This window comes from Wolffia australiana, chromosome 8 (genome assembly GCF_029677425.1).
Source record: "Wolffia australiana isolate 7733 chromosome 8, ASM2967742v1".
In the NCBI taxonomy this organism is placed as follows: domain Eukaryota; kingdom Viridiplantae; phylum Streptophyta; class Magnoliopsida; order Alismatales; family Araceae; genus Wolffia; species Wolffia australiana.
The window spans coordinates 9,627,242-9,644,379 of record NC_135842.1 but is presented as its reverse complement, the minus strand read 5'-3'; the positions used below and the strand labels follow the sequence as shown (position 1 = coordinate 9,644,379).

General features: G+C 37.9%; 1 protein-coding gene and 1 non-coding gene across 3 annotated transcripts; both read left to right on the top strand.

The window, feature by feature from the left end:
- The first annotated feature begins 464 nt into the window (after positions 1-464).
- LOC144706984 (long chain acyl-CoA synthetase 6, peroxisomal-like) lies at positions 465-8,290 on the top strand. Of its 2 annotated transcripts, none has more exons than XM_078580094.1 (23): positions 465-747; positions 1,246-1,306; positions 1,389-1,466; positions 1,566-1,637; positions 1,887-1,968; positions 2,051-2,156; positions 2,242-2,318; positions 2,465-2,509; positions 2,593-2,679; positions 3,187-3,276; positions 3,436-3,515; positions 3,601-3,694; positions 4,051-4,139; positions 4,233-4,321; positions 5,128-5,257; positions 5,351-5,469; positions 5,571-5,670; positions 5,748-5,834; positions 6,409-6,512; positions 6,640-6,725; positions 6,813-6,899; positions 6,984-7,070; positions 7,961-8,290. In XM_078580094.1, exons 1-23 carry the CDS (start codon positions 618-620, stop codon positions 8,057-8,059), a joined length of 2,079 nt encoding a protein of 692 aa, XP_078436220.1. In that variant the 5' UTR covers positions 465-617; the 3' UTR covers positions 8,060-8,290. The 2 variants fall into 2 exon arrangements, with proteins under 2 accessions (XP_078436220.1, XP_078436219.1); XM_078580093.1 differs by having other exon boundaries at positions 504-747; positions 5,547-5,670.
- A 4,995-nt stretch (positions 8,291-13,285) lies between these two features.
- On the top strand, positions 13,286-13,390 carry LOC144707272 (small nucleolar RNA R71). Its single transcript, XR_013582433.1, has one exon. It is a non-coding gene; the product is annotated as a small nucleolar RNA R71 (small nucleolar RNA).
- Positions 13,391-17,138: the final 3,748 nt, after the last annotated feature.

Here is a 17,138-nt window from a genome sequence, read left to right as displayed (position 1 = left end):
CTCTATATATCTCTCTCTCCTTCCCTTCTCTTTCTCTCCTTTCTCTTCTCTGTCTATACCTCTCTCTCTCCCTTACACCCGCTCTCTTTCTCTCCTTCCTCCCCCTCTCTCTCTCTAACTCTCTTTCTCTCCCTACCCCCCCTCTCTCTCTACTTCTCTTTCTCTCTACCTCTCTCCTTCCCCCTACGTTTCTCTACCTCTCTTTCCCTCTCACACACTCCCTCTCTTCCTCCCCCTTTCTTCCCACTGTTTCCTCTCTCTACTTGCTTCTCCGCTTACCCCGAAAACGACCACCACGTAAACAAGGTCCGGCGCCTCCGGTCGTTCAGCGCTGGCGTTCTCGACACGAACCCGAACCGAACCCCCCCGCCGCTCCCTTTTGACCAACTCCCTCTCTTCGACACCAACCGACCGATCGATCGATCGATTTCTTCGAAAGGCGCGCCCGCCTCGATCCTCTTCGATCCCCCGAAACGGACAGTCTCGTCGCCACCATATAAATACGTAGAGATAACTGCCTGCTCAAGTCATCGGTTAGAACAGTCTCTGCAAGAGGGAAGAAGAGGAAGAGAGAGGAAGGATTTGCAGAAGAGGGAGCGGAATTCGCGGCGGAGCAGATGGATCACGCGGCGGCGCAGCGGCGGCTCAAAGCCATCTCCGGCCACCTGCTCAGCTCCGTCGATGATGCTTGTCGGGAAGAGGCGCGCTCTTTGTTCTTCAATCCGACTGCTGCGGAATTCGTTCACAGTGAGTATCTAGCTGATGGATCTTCGCAATCCTTTTCGTGCGTTTGAACGTTGTTGCGAAGATTTGTTGTTGCTCGAGAAATCTGTATCGTTGCCGGCTCACGGTTCTTCCTTGTGGATTCAGAGGTAGAGATATAGATGGAGACCGGAAAAGGTGGGGATAGGTAGAGATTGAAATGGAGATTCTGGTGGAACACGATTAAGATGGAGATCGATTTCGAAGAAATTTTTTCCTGAATTCTCCTTGGAGTTTTCGTTGTGGACGATTTTTTTTCTTCGGAAACGATGAAAAGCTGTCAGAAGGAGATGGAGGCAGAGGTTGAGATAGCGATAGAGAGCGATAGAGATGGAGATCGCTTCCAATTTAAATTCTCTGGAAATTCCATTGGAATTCTCTGTGTGGAGATTTTTTTCATCAGAAGGGATGAAAAGAAATAATGATAGGAAAGAATCTCTACGTTTCGGTTTGATTCTGATGATCTGGTTTTCTGTTCGACAGATCAAGGGTACAGCGTTGTTCTTCCAGAGAAGCTCAATACTGGGAAATGGAACGTATACAGGTAGCCCAAATTCTTTGCGGCTAAATCTCCAACAATTCTGAGTTAAATTCGTAGTTCTCTGATATTCAATCCCGGTATGCAGATCTGTACGCTCTCCTTTAAAGCTGGTAACGAGGTTTTCCGACCATCCAGAAATTAGCACTGTCCACGAAAATTTTGTGTGAGTCCCTTTTAGCGATTTTAACAATGGGTAACTCGGGGTATAATTCACCATAAACTCAATTGTATCTAACGCCGATGAACTTGGTCGTATCTGAAGGCACGGAGTTGAGAGTTTTCGAGACTACAAGTACTTGGGTTCGCGGATCAGAGAAGACGGAACAGTCGGAGAGTAAGTGGATTATCCGTTTCATGTTTGAAGGATATGACAGTTTCTCAATCATTTTATGTGATTAACATGTGAAAAAAATGTGTGTGTTGATTCCGGTGCTATTGCCTTTTTGAACAGCTTTTCGTGACTTTCTATTTTATTCTACCGTCAAGTTTTCAGAAAAATCATGTCATTATTTTCTGGTTCCTTCTCTGGGAACCTCATAAAAAATGAATTTTTGTTTTGATTCTTTGTTCTTTTGCATCGCAGATACAGGTGGATGACATACGGAGAAGCCAGCACAGCAAGAACTGCCATAGGCTCCGGTCTTGTTTACCATGGAATCCCTCAAGTGTGTTATTGATCAATCGATTTATCTAAAAATTAAAATATCTTCTTTTCTGTAACCCTATTAATACGATATCTTCTTTCAGGGGGCTTCAGTAGGACTTTATTTCATCAACCGGCCAGAGTGGCTTATCGTGGATCATGCCTGTTCTGCGTATTCGTTTATTTCTGTGCCCCTATATGATACACTTGGTAAGTTTACTAAACGTCTTAATGCTTGTTTCCTGTGTTAATGCAACAGTAATTTGTTTACGTGCAATTATTTCATTCACTGCAGGGCCTGATGCTGTTAGTTTTATTGTAAATCACGCCGAAGTGCAGGCCATTTTTTGTCTTCCCCAAACTTTGGACATTGTGAGTCTATGCTTCTGTAAAACTCGGCCAACATTCCTATTCCATTTTACTGTGGGATAAAATGGCTAATCTTTTTGACTTTTCGTCAACGGGAACTGATGATAAGCTTTTGTCAATTTTTTTGATACATTATGCTCGCTGTGCAGATCCTTAGCTTCTTGTCTCAGATTCCATCTGTGCGTTTAATTGTGGTATGGAGGATTCCAAGTTTTCTTTTTAATAGCTTCAGTGTTATGCATTTATTTTATTGATTATATTATCTTATTTTGAATAGGTGATAGATGGGCAAGACGAAAAGATACCATCCCTTCCAGTGGCAGCCGGCGTGAAAATTGTATCGTATTCCAGGCTTCTTGAACAGGTGTCTTTTCTTGCTGACTCACTTTCACAAATTTGGTTTTTTACGCGTCAACTCATCAAATATCGGGACTTTCACTCTGTGGTAGCTTTCGGGAAATAATCGTAATTCTTATGGACGTCTTTTTTTGTCATCCGAGGGAAAAAGCTGGCGAACAGATTGTAAATTGATAATCTGACTATATATTGAATCTTCTGTCAGCAAATTCAGAAAGGAGATTGAACGTGGGCGCGAGAGAGATTATTGGAAAAAAAGTCCACAAGTGAAAGAAATATTTAAATATGGAAAATTATAGATAGAATAAGAGCGTGGTACAAAAAGTTCAAAATGAGAGAATCTAGTTTTAGTGTACTTTAAAAATAAACCCTCGTTCCATATTGTTCATATTATGTTGCCTATTTTTAATATTTACAAATTGAAGTTCATTGATTTTGGTTAGACTGAAAGAAATGTGATAAAATTTCATTATGCCACGTGTATCAATCTCATCTTTGACTCGTCTGTTTTCAGGGAAGGAGAAACATTCATCCGTTTATTCCTCCAAAACCTGACGATGTTTACACGATCTGCTACACCAGTGGGACAACAGGCACACCCAAGGTTACCTTTGACGGTCACTTTATTTTGAGTAGGGAAAATTTTTGCTGAAATTTTCGTAGGGGACGGATTGAACTTCTTATTTGTATATTATGATTCTTCTTTCATCCCTTGCCTTTTCTCTTGAGAGTTAATAAATATGGATTGCGTTCTCTTTTTCAGGGAGTTGTGTTGACGCACAAGAACATGATCGCGAGCGTTGCTGGTTTTAACACAAACGTTCCCTTCTACACATCTGATATGTGAGATAATCCTCCCATATTAATTTTCCTTTTCATTAAGGACTGCAGACTTATCGTTGATTAACGTTATGAACATTTTTTTTAGTTACATCTCTTATCTTCCTTTGGCACACATCTACGAGCGTGCCAACCACGTGGCATTAGCATACTACGGAGTTTCTGTGGGCTTCTACCAAGGGGTTCGTGAGATATTTTCGTTTTCAAATCTCTTGTAATTATATTTTCAAGACCCTCTTTAAACACATTAAACTACATGTTTTGGCTAACACACTGCATTGAAAATTGAAGCACGTACCTGCTACGAGCAGAATACTATAATCATCTCTCCGTGAAATTAATGAAGTTACTTTATTCCATCTTGCTGAGTCTGAAAATGAAATCATCTTATTACGACCTCTGTGTATATACGAGTAATATCCATGAAAAAACACCTTCTTAATGCCTTAGTTGGAATTTTGTCATCACTTTATTTTTTCCTTTGTTTGTCATCCATTTATTTATCTTACACGTTTGATTTGTGCATGTCTTCAAACAGGATAACTTGAAGCTAATGGATGATCTGGCAGTGCTGAGACCAACAGTTTTCTGCAGCGTACCCCGCTTGTATAACAGAATCTATGCAGGGTAAGTTCCGTGACTTTTATTCTATGACATTAATTCGTTCCATTGCTGAGAAAATACCTGTTCAATTTACATTAAAATCTATGAATTCTGTAGCATTATCAATGCCGTGAAAGCATCTGGTGCCTTGCGAGAGAAGCTTTTCTTCACTGCCTTCAACTCCAAAAAGCAAGCAATCGCCAATGGTGACATGCTTTCTCTAAATTTTTTCCTGTAGTTACTTTGGTTTTAATGTTTTTCCTTGTTAAGGTTTGGGGATCGGTCTATTTTACGATCAGATTGATCACATCAATTGATAGATCAGATATAGCTAGCAATATACGATCAGTCAGAAAGTTTGATCAGCTCCTGATCCAGCGATCATGATCAATTGTTCAAATTTAAGCAGTTGAATCGATTCGTGATCGACAGTAAAAATATTAACAAGAAAGAAAAAGGAGCTCTCTCTCTCTCTAATTCCTCTAATGGTGTCTCCCTCCTAAAGCAACTGAAAATTTCTTAAAAATAATCAAAATTTAGAATTTCCGCCAGTAGTCACTCTCCAGGGCTTTCTGTCTTCTATTACTCATTTCCTCGCTTGTTGTAAGCCATAGGAAGCATAAACCTTTACCTCTCTGAACTTTAGAAACTGTGTATATTCGATTAATCAAGCTATCATGATCTGACCGCTTGTTACACTAACTGGGCCGATTGGATTGGATCTATCTAACCTATCATGATCCAGCCCTTCTGATTGATCGGATCAAGTTGATCAGATTAGGCGAATAAGGGTTGTTCTATCGATTTAAATTTTAGATCGAACCCAAACAAGATTCAATTTTTGATGGATAGTCGCTGCCCAAATGTTCCTATTCACATATTGGTTATGAAAAGATCTTAGGGTTAATGTTTGAAATTTTTTTTATTCTTTTCCTCTGCTCTCTGTTATTTTTTTATTTGCCGTGAATTTTATTTCTTCGACATTGAATTAAATCCCTGAATCGAACATCAGGCAAAAACCCATCGCCTTTGTGGGATAGACTGGTTTTCAATAAGATCAAAGCAAAGCTGGGAGGGCGTGTACGCTTCATGGGATCTGGCGCTTCCCCACTGTCCCCTGATGTCATGGATTTCTTGAGAGTGTAAGCTCGTTAAATTTCAAAATTTATCGCAAGTTCTACATTTTTCATAAACTTTCTCCCTATCTAAATCTTAGTGTTTATCATTTTGTGCAGATGCTTTGGTTGTGAGGTAATTGAGGGCTATGGGATGACGGAAACTTCATGTGTAATTAGTGCCATGGATCCTGGTGACAAGCTCAGTGGCCACGTTGGTTCCCCAAACACTGCATGCGGTAAGCTTTTATTTTTTACTTCTTCTTTCAGATGATTTATTTGTTTATATAATTTTAATTTCTATTTATTTATTCAGAAATCAAGTTGGTTGATGTTCCAGAGATGAACTACACATCTGATGACCAGCCATATCCACGTGGTGAAATTTGTGTGAGAGGCCCGACCATTTTCAAGGGCTACTTTAAGGATGAAATGCAAACGTAATGTGGAAAAAAATCTATTATTAGGTCATTTTCAGTTATCATTTTCTATAATTTAACAGGAAATGACGTGGCAGGAGAGAGGTGATTGATGAGGATGGGTGGCTACATACTGGGGACATTGGACTCTGGCTACCTGGTGGGCGTCTCAAGATCATAGACAGGTACAATAAATCGACCAAGATTGGCGGCGTCATTTAAGTTTTTCAAGACACAGTTCTATTTTTTGGAGAAATTGTTGTTAGTAAAACTACTCGGTAGCTATGGATGTTTATACAAATATCTTGATCATTTGAAAATCGTAAGGTCCTTGTCTTATTGATCTTCTCGGAAGAATATTTGGCAAGTTTATCTTTCTTGAAACCATCTTTAAGCTGGACAATTCTCTTATTCCTTTCTTGGACAATTTTCTACCTCCCATATCCCTGATTAAGAGATGGGTTTTTTCTCAAATTATTCCACCCAATTTGGGTCCATTTTCATTCTAAATTTAGAAGTATTTTTAAATGAAGAGTCTATCTTCCATAGGACCATAAAAAATTTGAATCCTGATTAGTGTGTGATTTAGGTGAAAAGTCTGTCTTCCTTGGAACCATCAAAATTTTTATTCCTTTGGCGGACAATCTTCTGCCCCTATATTCCTGATTAATGATGGGTTTCTTCTCAAATTATTCCACCCAATTCGAGTCCATTATCCGTTCTAATTTCAAAGTATTTTATCATCTTTTACATCTTTAGAAAGAAGAACATATTTAAGCTGGCTCAGGGAGAGTACATAGCCCCAGAGAAGATTGAGAACGTTTACGCCAAGTGCAAATTCGTCGCCCAGTGCTTCGTCTATGGTAAGCCCTCCAATTAAAAGAGTATTCATGTTAAATAATCATACCCAATAATAAACATCTACTATTAAAATCCATGAATACTTGTTCGAATCTAAGCGAGATATGGATGCCTGCTAAAAAAAAATAGGGGATAGCTTCAACTCCAGCTTGGTGGCGGTGATCTCCGTTGACCCCGACGTCATGAGAAACTGGGCATCAGCTAATGGAATTCAGGTGGGCATTGTCGTTGACTTTTTTGTTCAAGCATAACCGTTCTGTATAATATAATTAAATAACCTCGAAGAAATTTTATCATCGCAGTATGGCAGTCTAGAGCAGCTGTGCTCTGATCCCAGGGCTAGAGCTGCTGTTCTGGCAGATTTGGATGCCGTGGGAAGAGAGTCGAAGGTGACCTTACCAGATGAATTTTTCCATTCTGATCCCAGTTATCTTATAAAATATTTTAAATAAAACTCTATTTTCAATTTGCAGCTCCGTGGATTTGAGTTCGTCAAGGCAGTCACCCTGGTGACTGAGCCGTTTACCTTGGAGAATGGTCTTCTCACTCCCACATTCAAGGTAACCTTCCTATCCCACCAGGCCACTCTGTGGAAAATAAATTGCTGATTAGTTCTAGTTTAAACTCTTTATTAAAAAGTTTAGTTTAACTTTTCATAGTAAATTTTATGATTTTTTTACTTATCTGCATTTTATTTATGTTTTAAAAGTATGTTTTCAATGGTTTGTTGTCATATTTTCTCTCTATTCTCTTTTATGACACCCTTTTAAATTATAGTTGTGTTTTCAACTCAGTTATCATTTCTGATTTATTTGTTTATCCATTAGTTGTCATTTCTATTCGTCATTATAAAATTATATAAATTTTTTAGTATCTTATTTATTTAAAAATAGAATCTAAATATTTTTGGATAATGTTTTCTTGGATGCTATTCTGCGGTAGTTAAATTTTAACCATTTTCTTTAATATAAAAATATTTTAAATTTATTTATACAACTAAACTGTGTTTATAGCATTTCCATTTAACATCATAATTCTATAAATTTTTTTCGGGAGTTGATTGGTTCAATAGATGTCAGATTGGATCAGCCCTCGTTCTCCCACGCGCACATAGAAAACTGCTATAACTAGTGCAGTTAGGTTCTGCAAGAAAAACAATTGACCAACTTGGGAAAAAGGAGAATTCCTCTGAATGAGAAGCCAACCAATTTTATAACTTGTTTTTATTTTAATCAGATCAGATTATATTTTATCTCAATTCACCAGTGTGATACTTTTCATTTTGTATTCCTTTCATTTTAAAACGGTGTTTTAATTATGGTTTATGCTCAATAAGTCAACAGTTTTGTCGTTTATATTATTTCTCTTTACCTCTAGTTTTGACATTTATTGTTCTTTTTAAAAAATTTCAATACCAAATTTAATGAAAAATGTTTTTGGCTTTTCTTAGATCAAGAGGCCCCAAGCAAGGGCATACTTTGACAAGGCTATTGCTGACATGTATGCTGAGCTGGCGGCCTCGGACCCAGAGTCCAAGACCAAATTGTGACCAGTTAAAAGAAAATTATTGCAATAAAAATATCATGGCCCACGAGTAAATTGTATCTAGCCATTTGTAACTTTATTTTTATGTCACAACCCCAAAGAATATTAACAGCCCAATACTGGGCTGGACCTGTAGATTTTGTGGCTCAAGTGAAGCCCAAGAAGGGCCATTGTACTGCTTGGAGGCTTGAATTCAAGAAACCTCCACTTATTCTTATGTGTTGCATTTGAAGAACATGTGGGGAGGTTCGTTGTTGGTGCATGGACGACTATATGGGATGAAGCGAGCATAACTGAATGGATGTCATCTATCCCAAAGTCTCATAATTTCTGGAGAGCGTCCCAATCATGGTCTGTCCAAAATGCATCAATTCTACCAGTTTTCTGTCATGGGTCTGCGGAAGAAGGGACAACAGAGATAAAATGGTTGAAGATGATGACGCATGTAGTTGGGGGAAGTCTAAAAAATTGTCCCTAAAATACAGTTCTCACCTCAGTTAGTTCTTTGATTCTTCAGCCTGGCCTCCAACTATGTCCGTCTTTAATCACCACTGTCCCACTTAAATTGTCGCCACCAAATCTTCGAGGTTCTGAAAATCAAAGTTTCTAAAACCTCTCATTCTGCCACCTCAGGTGTTGTTTCTTTTGCATCCAGTATCTCTATTTTGTTCATCAATCTATGATTAATCCCTCCATCACCCTCTCACTCATGTCTCAATCTCTCTCTATCTCTCTATATCCTGGGCATGACTCCATCCTCTGCAGCACTCTCTACACCTTAAAACTTAACTTGAAAATGTAGTAAGAGATTCACCCACCTTAAAACAAAATACAGGAAGGGTCTGTTTAGGCCCAACAGTGACTCAGAAAACTTGAAGCTCAAGAAGACTTCCTCACTTTCAATGTGATTAATGTTTAACCCCGCAGTGATGATATCATCACCATGCATGAGAAGGATGATTATAACACCTCCTTCTCGCCTCAAGAAGAAAGAGTAGTCTGGATGTGATTGTTGAATAGCTAGATTCAGCCAAGGATAAAGATAATTTGAAATAGCATTGTCTAGATGCTTGTTTGAGTCCATATAAAGACTTTTTTTTTGAACGAACCATACAAAGATTTATGAAGTTGTCATACCAACCTCTCTGTTCAAATGCAGTGAAATCTAAATATTTTTCTGAAACTCTATACATCAGTGAACTCTAAATTATTTTTGAAACTCTATATAGTAGTGAACATGAGTAAAATAAAATTTATTATCGTTCTCCTGCAAAACCTTTTGCAATATGAAATAAATTTTATTTCCAAATATCTGGCAGAATAAATAAAATGGATATTTCTGGAAATATGTCAACTATACTGATTTAGAACTTTCTCTATAAAGACCTTGTAGATAAGAGTATCTACTCCTTAAGAGACAGTCAATCAACTCAAATTCAAGTTGATTGATTGTCTGCCTACAAGTAGTTATATCTTTAATTGTTCTTTTACAAGATATTTTAATTCTGCGAATGATTTTATTCTCATTTCTGCATCCATCTGTCTCCAATCCTTACCTTGGTATCAGAGCCAGAAATGGCTCATGTGGGAGAAGCTACCCGCCTTAATCTAAGAGGCAGATTGCCAGCGTCCCATAAAGTTATCCAAAGACTGGAAAATTCAAGAAAACTCCAACTATTTAAATAAATTTAAATGCAAACATTCCGACTTATAAGTGTTTTCTTTACGAGTTTAATGTCATAAAATTACATAAAAATACCAAAAATGGGAAAAAAGAATATCATTTTAAAATATAGTAAACCCCAAAATTTTTTAAATAAGTCTATTAAATTTATGACTTAAAATTATGATTCAGAAAATTGGGAAAATCAGAACATTTTAAAAATTTTAAAAATATTTTTATTACTAGACAATGTGAACATTTCTTTGAAGATAAAATGTATAAGTTAGTGACTTAATTTTATAGATAACCACATGTTATTTGTGGTTGTCAATAGGTTATCAAGTAATCATGAAAATATCGAGTGGTCTTTTTAATAAGAGGGAAATGAATTTATCTATCTGAATCATTGGTTGGTATCTCACATTACTGTCAATCTATCTTGGACCTATGATTCCAATGAAATATTATGGTGGGAAGTTTTTTTTGGACTATGAGTTATGAATCTCTAATCACTCCAAATGATGATATCTCAAATACAACAACAAATATACATATGTGATTTTACATGTGAGATAGGATTATCCACCTTAGATAGGAGAGGAGTCGAACACATTTAAGTATGTTTAAATTATGTCATCTGTTAAAGTATTGGAAATATTATCACAAGATTTTTTAAGAATTAGCATTTCACCACTCCCCTAAGGGATGAATGATTTGGATTTGATGATTGGCCATGCACCAAATCATTCCTAGAGCGCAGAGAAGATGGGGAGTTATGTTAAAATTCATCTTCGTCCCCTTGATGCTCCTATCACACCTGAAAATGGAGCTCTAGTGGTGGCTAGGTTATAATCAAATAAGATGACCTAATTCCATTCTATTTGAGCTGGTTTAAATACCATATAATATAAAAAATGAGTAGTGGCCACACTACCATAGGGGACTTAAAAACCAAAATATGGGCCACTTATAACATGTTGCCTTTTAATAACATAAAAAAGAATAGGGAAAGGACATATGAGCCTCATAGTGATGTGACCCATTTACAAATCTAATAACATAAATACATTAAAGACATGAGAAGAGTAGATTTAATGTAACGGTCATACCTGATTTCTTGGGGACTACATGAATTGGACTCACCCAAGGGCTATCAAAAATAGGGTATATAATTCCAGCATGTAGCCATTTCATTATCTCTTCTTTCACTGCATCCCATACTTGAGTATTGAGTCTACTTTGAGCCTTTCTTTCGAGTCTTGCATTTTCCTCTAAATAAATATTGTGCACACACGCAGATGAATCTAAACCTTTCAAGTCCATTAGTGTCCATCCTATGGCGTCTCGATGTTTTCGTAGCACATTTAAAAGTTATTTCTCTTCGTTTGGAGTAAGTTGAGCGGATATGATCACCAGTGAGGTTCCCTGCTTGTCAAGGAAAGCATACTTGAGAGTGGATGGAAATGTCTTTAGATCTAATGGTCTTTCTATGCATGTTATCTATGCATACTTCGTAAGTTTCATTTCCCACGAGTCCCATATAATTTAGAGATTCCTCATTAAAATCATGAAGTTGTTCCTCAACTACTTCCATGACATCCACCTCTTTGATCCCAAGGTTTAAATGGTACTGTTGATATGGCCCCTTTCTAAACCCAAGGTTTTTATCCATGTTAACCCTATTAGCATCAGTATTGTTGTACCTATTCGAGTACTGAGGCCTTTCAGCTTGCATTGAAGCTTTATACTGATTATAGTGGCTTTGCTCCTGAATAGCCATCACATCCGGATTCAATTGACAATCATCTTCCTCAAGGTCTAAGCTAGAGCAGATTATACAAGGGGGCGAGTCTTTGTTTACCCTGTTTATAGTATGTCTATAAGTACTCACTTGTTCTACCTTTTTTTACTAGACTCCTTTGTCTTTCCACCAATTTGTAAATCTTATCCATTATCATGTCAGTCTATACCACATTAGCATCAATTATCAGACCTCCCTTCTAGGGTATGACACTCCTTGTTTGAGTTAGTGCTGCATGTGTTGGGTTCTAGACGCCTAGATCTGGATGAACAAAACAAAATGATACGTAGTGGAAGACATTTACGAATCAAACTAGATCATAAAAACCATAAAACGATGTACCTTTGCACGGATTGCATCTATGATTTCTTAGATCCTAGAGCGAGACCAGTCGAGCTGCTCAAGTGTGCAGCCTCTAGATGTATCCAAGTGATCCTTGGCACGTCTAATCTCCTCCTTCTCATTGACAAGCCCCATTCTACCTCCACCGGCGTCATTACGCCATTCCGATCGCATTGGGCATGGATAGGGGTGTTGGGAGAGGGAAGAAGTAGGGGAAGGCCCTGTTCTAAGTGAGTATTTTTCATAAAACCCCCCAAAACGTAGGTATATCTTCTGACGTCCAAAAGACCATTTGCGTGTGACCCTCTAGGCCCATGTACCAGTCTAGTTTACGACTCTAGTGGCCCAATCGATAGATTAATTATCTATATCATCATATAGATTAATGAAAGTCTGATCGATTGAACCCAATCGATAGGTTGAGTCTCCAACACGTGGGGTGCCAAGCTACACCTCGTGTTCTAGAAGATACAAAGGAGTGTGTATCGACTCACTCATGGAACCTGTTCATCATCGGTTATCGTGTAGGTATAGTCCCTCATCCACTTGATGCTCCTTGGACGACTTAGGATATGGTTAACTGTCAAACCCTAATCGATCATCCGAGTTAGTACTGATGCATTCGAAAATCATTGGAGAAATCTTCTCTGATATTTTACTGCCTTGGCCAAGGACTTCATCGCATCGTCTTCCTTGAGCTGTCACCTCTTATACCGAGGGTGGACGATCCCATCTTGACCACTCAATCATCTTCGTAAACTTCTTGATGTACCCGAACTAAGACTGTTTAGAATCCCATGATTAGAGACTCGTTGGCCATAGTCAAAGTACAACCGTCCGTCCACAAGATGTCTTTGGTGTCTCAGGTCTAAGTACCACTTACACAACCGTGACATGAATCGACCTGATTGACAGTTTAGTATAATACTATTCAGGGATTTGTACGGATCAATTCAGTGAACCCTTTCCACACTAATGACTATGAGACCGGCCATACTCATCATATGATTGAGGCTAGATAGTGCTATTCTATTCAGATACTTCGATGTCCTTCTCGAGAATCCTTCGAATAGGAATATTTAGAATGCATGCTTAAAGACAAGTGATCTCCATATTACGATCTCATCATAATTCACTAAGTCCGATCATGTATTCATGAAACTTATTATAAGCATCAAACGTGCACTATAATGAATATGTTGCATTAATGACCATGGAACGAGATGTGGAATGTGTGATTCGTTTGCCGGCCACATATATTTCCATCAGCATGATGGGCTGTATTTTCAACCACTAACTCTATGAGTTCAAATGCATCGTCGTTGTATTTGCTCATGAATGCTCCACCATTAATTGCGTTGAGCATAAGTCAATCTAAATTGTTTTGGCCTTCATAGAAGATCTGTACTATCTCGTGATCAGGGATTCCGTGATGAGGACAAGATCTAGTGTATTCTCTGAACTGCTCCAAAGCATCATTGAAGGTTCCCAACATCTTGGTCAAAATCCTGAATGGATTTCTTGATACCATTTGTTTTTCCTACAAGGTAAAATTTCATAAGTAATGCTTATTCAATCTCATCCCATGAATCAAGCGTTCGAGCTAAATTTAGGGACCATTCTCTCGCTCTATCCCTTAGTGTAAAAGGAAAGAGTCACATTTGCACTATGTCGAGACGAACATTTTGGTAATTTTTCATCTCACAGACTCGTGAAAAATCTACAACTAACCTATAAGGGTCTTCCGAAGGTTTACCTAAAAATGTTGGTAGAAGGTTCATAGTGTAACCATTAATTCTAAAGTGCACCCCCCGCAACAATGGGGGCATGAAGCGTTGTGATTGGCCTATACTGCATTGGAGTTGAGTGGTCTCATAATCACATCCTTTTGCTGTTCTTGTTATCTTCATCCATAGTAGAAAGCGGCAATGTTGAAATAGAGATGTCATCGAAAGTCAACTCCTCATGTGTTGAGCTAAAGAGATTCATGAGAGGATTTTGTAGCAACCTCCTCTCATTCAAACACAATTAACCTCTAGGGAGGGAGTGAGGAAAGAGTTTAGACTCGTTGACTTTATCCCCTAATGTGAGCAATAATTCAATTTCTAACCTAGGTTCTCTTTTTTGTAGTTCTTTGTTGTCCCTTTTCTTCCTAGAGCATGATTGACCCAAGAGCACGAAAGATAAATACTAAATGTAACGCAAGCACAAGTAAAACAGGATATCTCTATTATAGCAATGAAGCAAAAAGCTAAATCTACTCCATGGGATGCCAATCCCCGACAAGGGTGCCAATTTGATAAAGCAAGTTTGGGTGTGTTAATGTTGTCATTTCTAACTTTACTTTAATCAAATGATATTTGAGAGTGTACAATCAAATTTTTAGGGGTGCTTTGTCTTCGCCTCCTTTTTCGATACATACCCTCTGATCTATACATCGAGGAGTGGATCACAGTCAAAATTATCCTTAAACTTGCTTCCTACTCATGTGGGCTGATTGAAAGATAATCTGTTTCTGAGATCCATCAAGTGTGTTCTTGGTTCCCTGTTGTGTGGGAAGAACCAATAGAAAAAAGGGGGAACATAAGGATCTACAGTAAGCATATTCACCTTATATTGTTCTTTCTCAACACCGACGGTTGTTTAGTTCATTTTCACTACACATTTTCGCATTCCATCACCTCCATATGTTCTCCAAATCACATCTTACCACCTTCACATCATTGTTGTAACATTAACTTACTCGTTAATTATCATCTTCAACTTGTTTTCTACCCCATTCCCGTCACTCCTCGTATCATTGTTATTTCACTCTCGCATTTACACACTCTTCTCAAACCTTAATTATCATTATCTACTAACTACTCTCCTTGACTGAATATCACTATTTTGCCTTCTATTTTCACATCACATGATTTCATATTAGTAATTATCGCTTATCATGTAAAAATTACCATATTAAGAATATTAGATCATTAATCAGTGTTCCCTCTTGAGACAATCCGTACTCATCACTAGATAAAATGATGAACTATGAATAATCTCAAATACTAACAATGAATTAAAACCCTGAATTTGAGATTATCAGCCATCAACCAATCATTCGTCAAACCCGATATGGCATCATTGTTAGGTTCTTCACCTTTGTTCAACCTTGGAAATCATAATTCAATGATGCAGGAGCATGTGAATCAATTCTCAATCAATCTATGAAAGCATATATCATATGTACCTTATGGGGAACCTGTTCCACCCTTGAACTGCTCTCATTGAGATCATTCTGAAGCCGTTCATGTGCCTGGCCTCTAGAAGTATCCACGCAATCACTTGTCGCTTGGATCTCCACCTCTTCTTCTTCAACTCTCCTTGAAAATCTTGAAGATCTTCTCATCATGAAGACGCCCTCCTTAATTGAGTGGAAAAGAGAGTAGAATGGAGAAAGGAGGGGCTCTCAATTATGGCTGGCCTGGTGCTTGAAATGAGTACCCCTTCCCTATTTATATTTTACTTAAATTTTTTTCAAAAAACCCATAAAATAAAATATATTCACCAATGCCCTTATGATCTTATGCGTGTGACCCTCTAGGTAATTTTTTTCTAGTTAATAACTTTAGTGACCCAATAACAATTATTGACCAACCTTATTAATTAACTATATCAACATATAGGTTAATTAACTAAGGATCTATTTAACTCAATCGATAGGTCAAGTTTCTAGCCCATAGGGTGAAAAGCCAACACCTCGTGCTCTAGAAGATACCGAGTAGTGTTTGAACTCTCTCATGGAATCGTTGTCATCATCGATTACCATAAACGAATGCGTATGGTTGATCGTCAAACCTTAATCCATCATTCGATTAATATTGATGTGTAATGGGGATCATTGGAGAAGGCCTTCTCCAATATCCTCACTACCCTGACAAGGATTTTCTACGTTGTCTTCCTTGAGTCAATATCGTCTTATACCGAGGGTAGATGATCTCGTCTTGACCACTCAATCACCTCCGTGAGCTTCTCACTAGATTTGAGCTATGACTTATTTGAATCACATGATTATAGGCTCGTAAGTCGTAGTCAAAATGTAGTTGTCAATTCACGAGATGTCCTCGGTGTCTCAGGTCATTAGATCACTTATAAAACTGTGACATGAGTCAACCTGATTGACATTTAGGTATAATACCATTCAGGAATTCGAACGGATCAATCAGTGAACTCTTTTCCCGAAGAGCACCGGCTATCTGTCCTTAGTGTCACCACACTAATAGCCAAAGGATCAGCTATATTTATCAAATAAGTAGGATCAGTTAGTGTTATTCTATCCGGATAATTTGATATCCATCTCGACTACCCATCAAAGAGGAATATTTAGGATACATGTTTAAAGACTAGTGATCAATATATTATGATCTCATCATAATTCACAATGTCATTGCACGTATTCATAGACTTCATTATAAACATCACACTATAATAATAATGAACATAATATTTTATTCAATGAACATAAGTAAACACAATGGTGTGATTTGGCTTGACTGCCACATAATATCCATCAGTCACGACTAGTAATATCATAATGGCATTTAATGCTTTACATTCTCTTTCTAATTTTAAAAATCGTGAGGGTGATGTGGCCAAATCAAGAAAAGGAGCACTTATTTTGCAACAAATGTGATGCGGAGAGTGAGGTTGGAAGACCTAAAATAGTGAATTTTCTCCCTTTGATTGGTAAAAAATGTTGGTGCCTTGAGTGCTTGGAGATAATCAAAAGAGAAGTGGGGAGGCTGATTTACATCAGGAAGGCACCTTGATCCCAGCATAATGTAGGGATTTAGGATTAGCCTCTTGCCTTACATTGGTAAATATTCAACACATTTAGGTAGATCATCCATCATCCATATCCATGAACATCTATCATCATCCCTAACTATAGTCATCTACCATCACCTTACATATCACCTACACTATCATGATCTCGTCACGTGTCCCCTCTCTATTTATCTAGGAAAACTCAAATCATTAACTTCCTCCATTTTATCCATTACTCTATTCCCATTTCCACCACCTTCATCACCATGTCTCCTAAGGTCATCACATCTCACCTTCAAACCCACCTATATCATAATAAACCCTAGTTTCACTACTAAACACTAAAACATATATCCCTTATTATCCGCACATTAGTTTCTCGTCTTGTCTAGTCCTCACTTCATCACAACTTCCTGCATCCTTCACTCTCATTTTCAGTCACTTTGATCATAATCCACTACTCATATG

What these genes read in the sequence shown, in the direction of transcription:
- LOC144706984 (XM_078580093.1), top strand. Translation starts at nt 618, where the DNA reads ATGGATCACGCGGCGGCGCAGCGGCGGCTCAAAGCCATCTCCGGCCAC. An exon ending in TTCCCCAAACTTTGGACATT is followed by an intron (nt 2,319 to 2,464) that starts GTGAGTCTATGC and finishes CTCGCTGTGCAG; the next exon opens with ATCCTTAGCTTCTTGTCTCA. An exon ending in TTTAAGGATGAAATGCAAAC is followed by an intron (nt 5,671 to 5,747) that starts GTAATGTGGAAA and finishes ATGACGTGGCAG; the next exon opens with GAGAGAGGTGATTGATGAGG.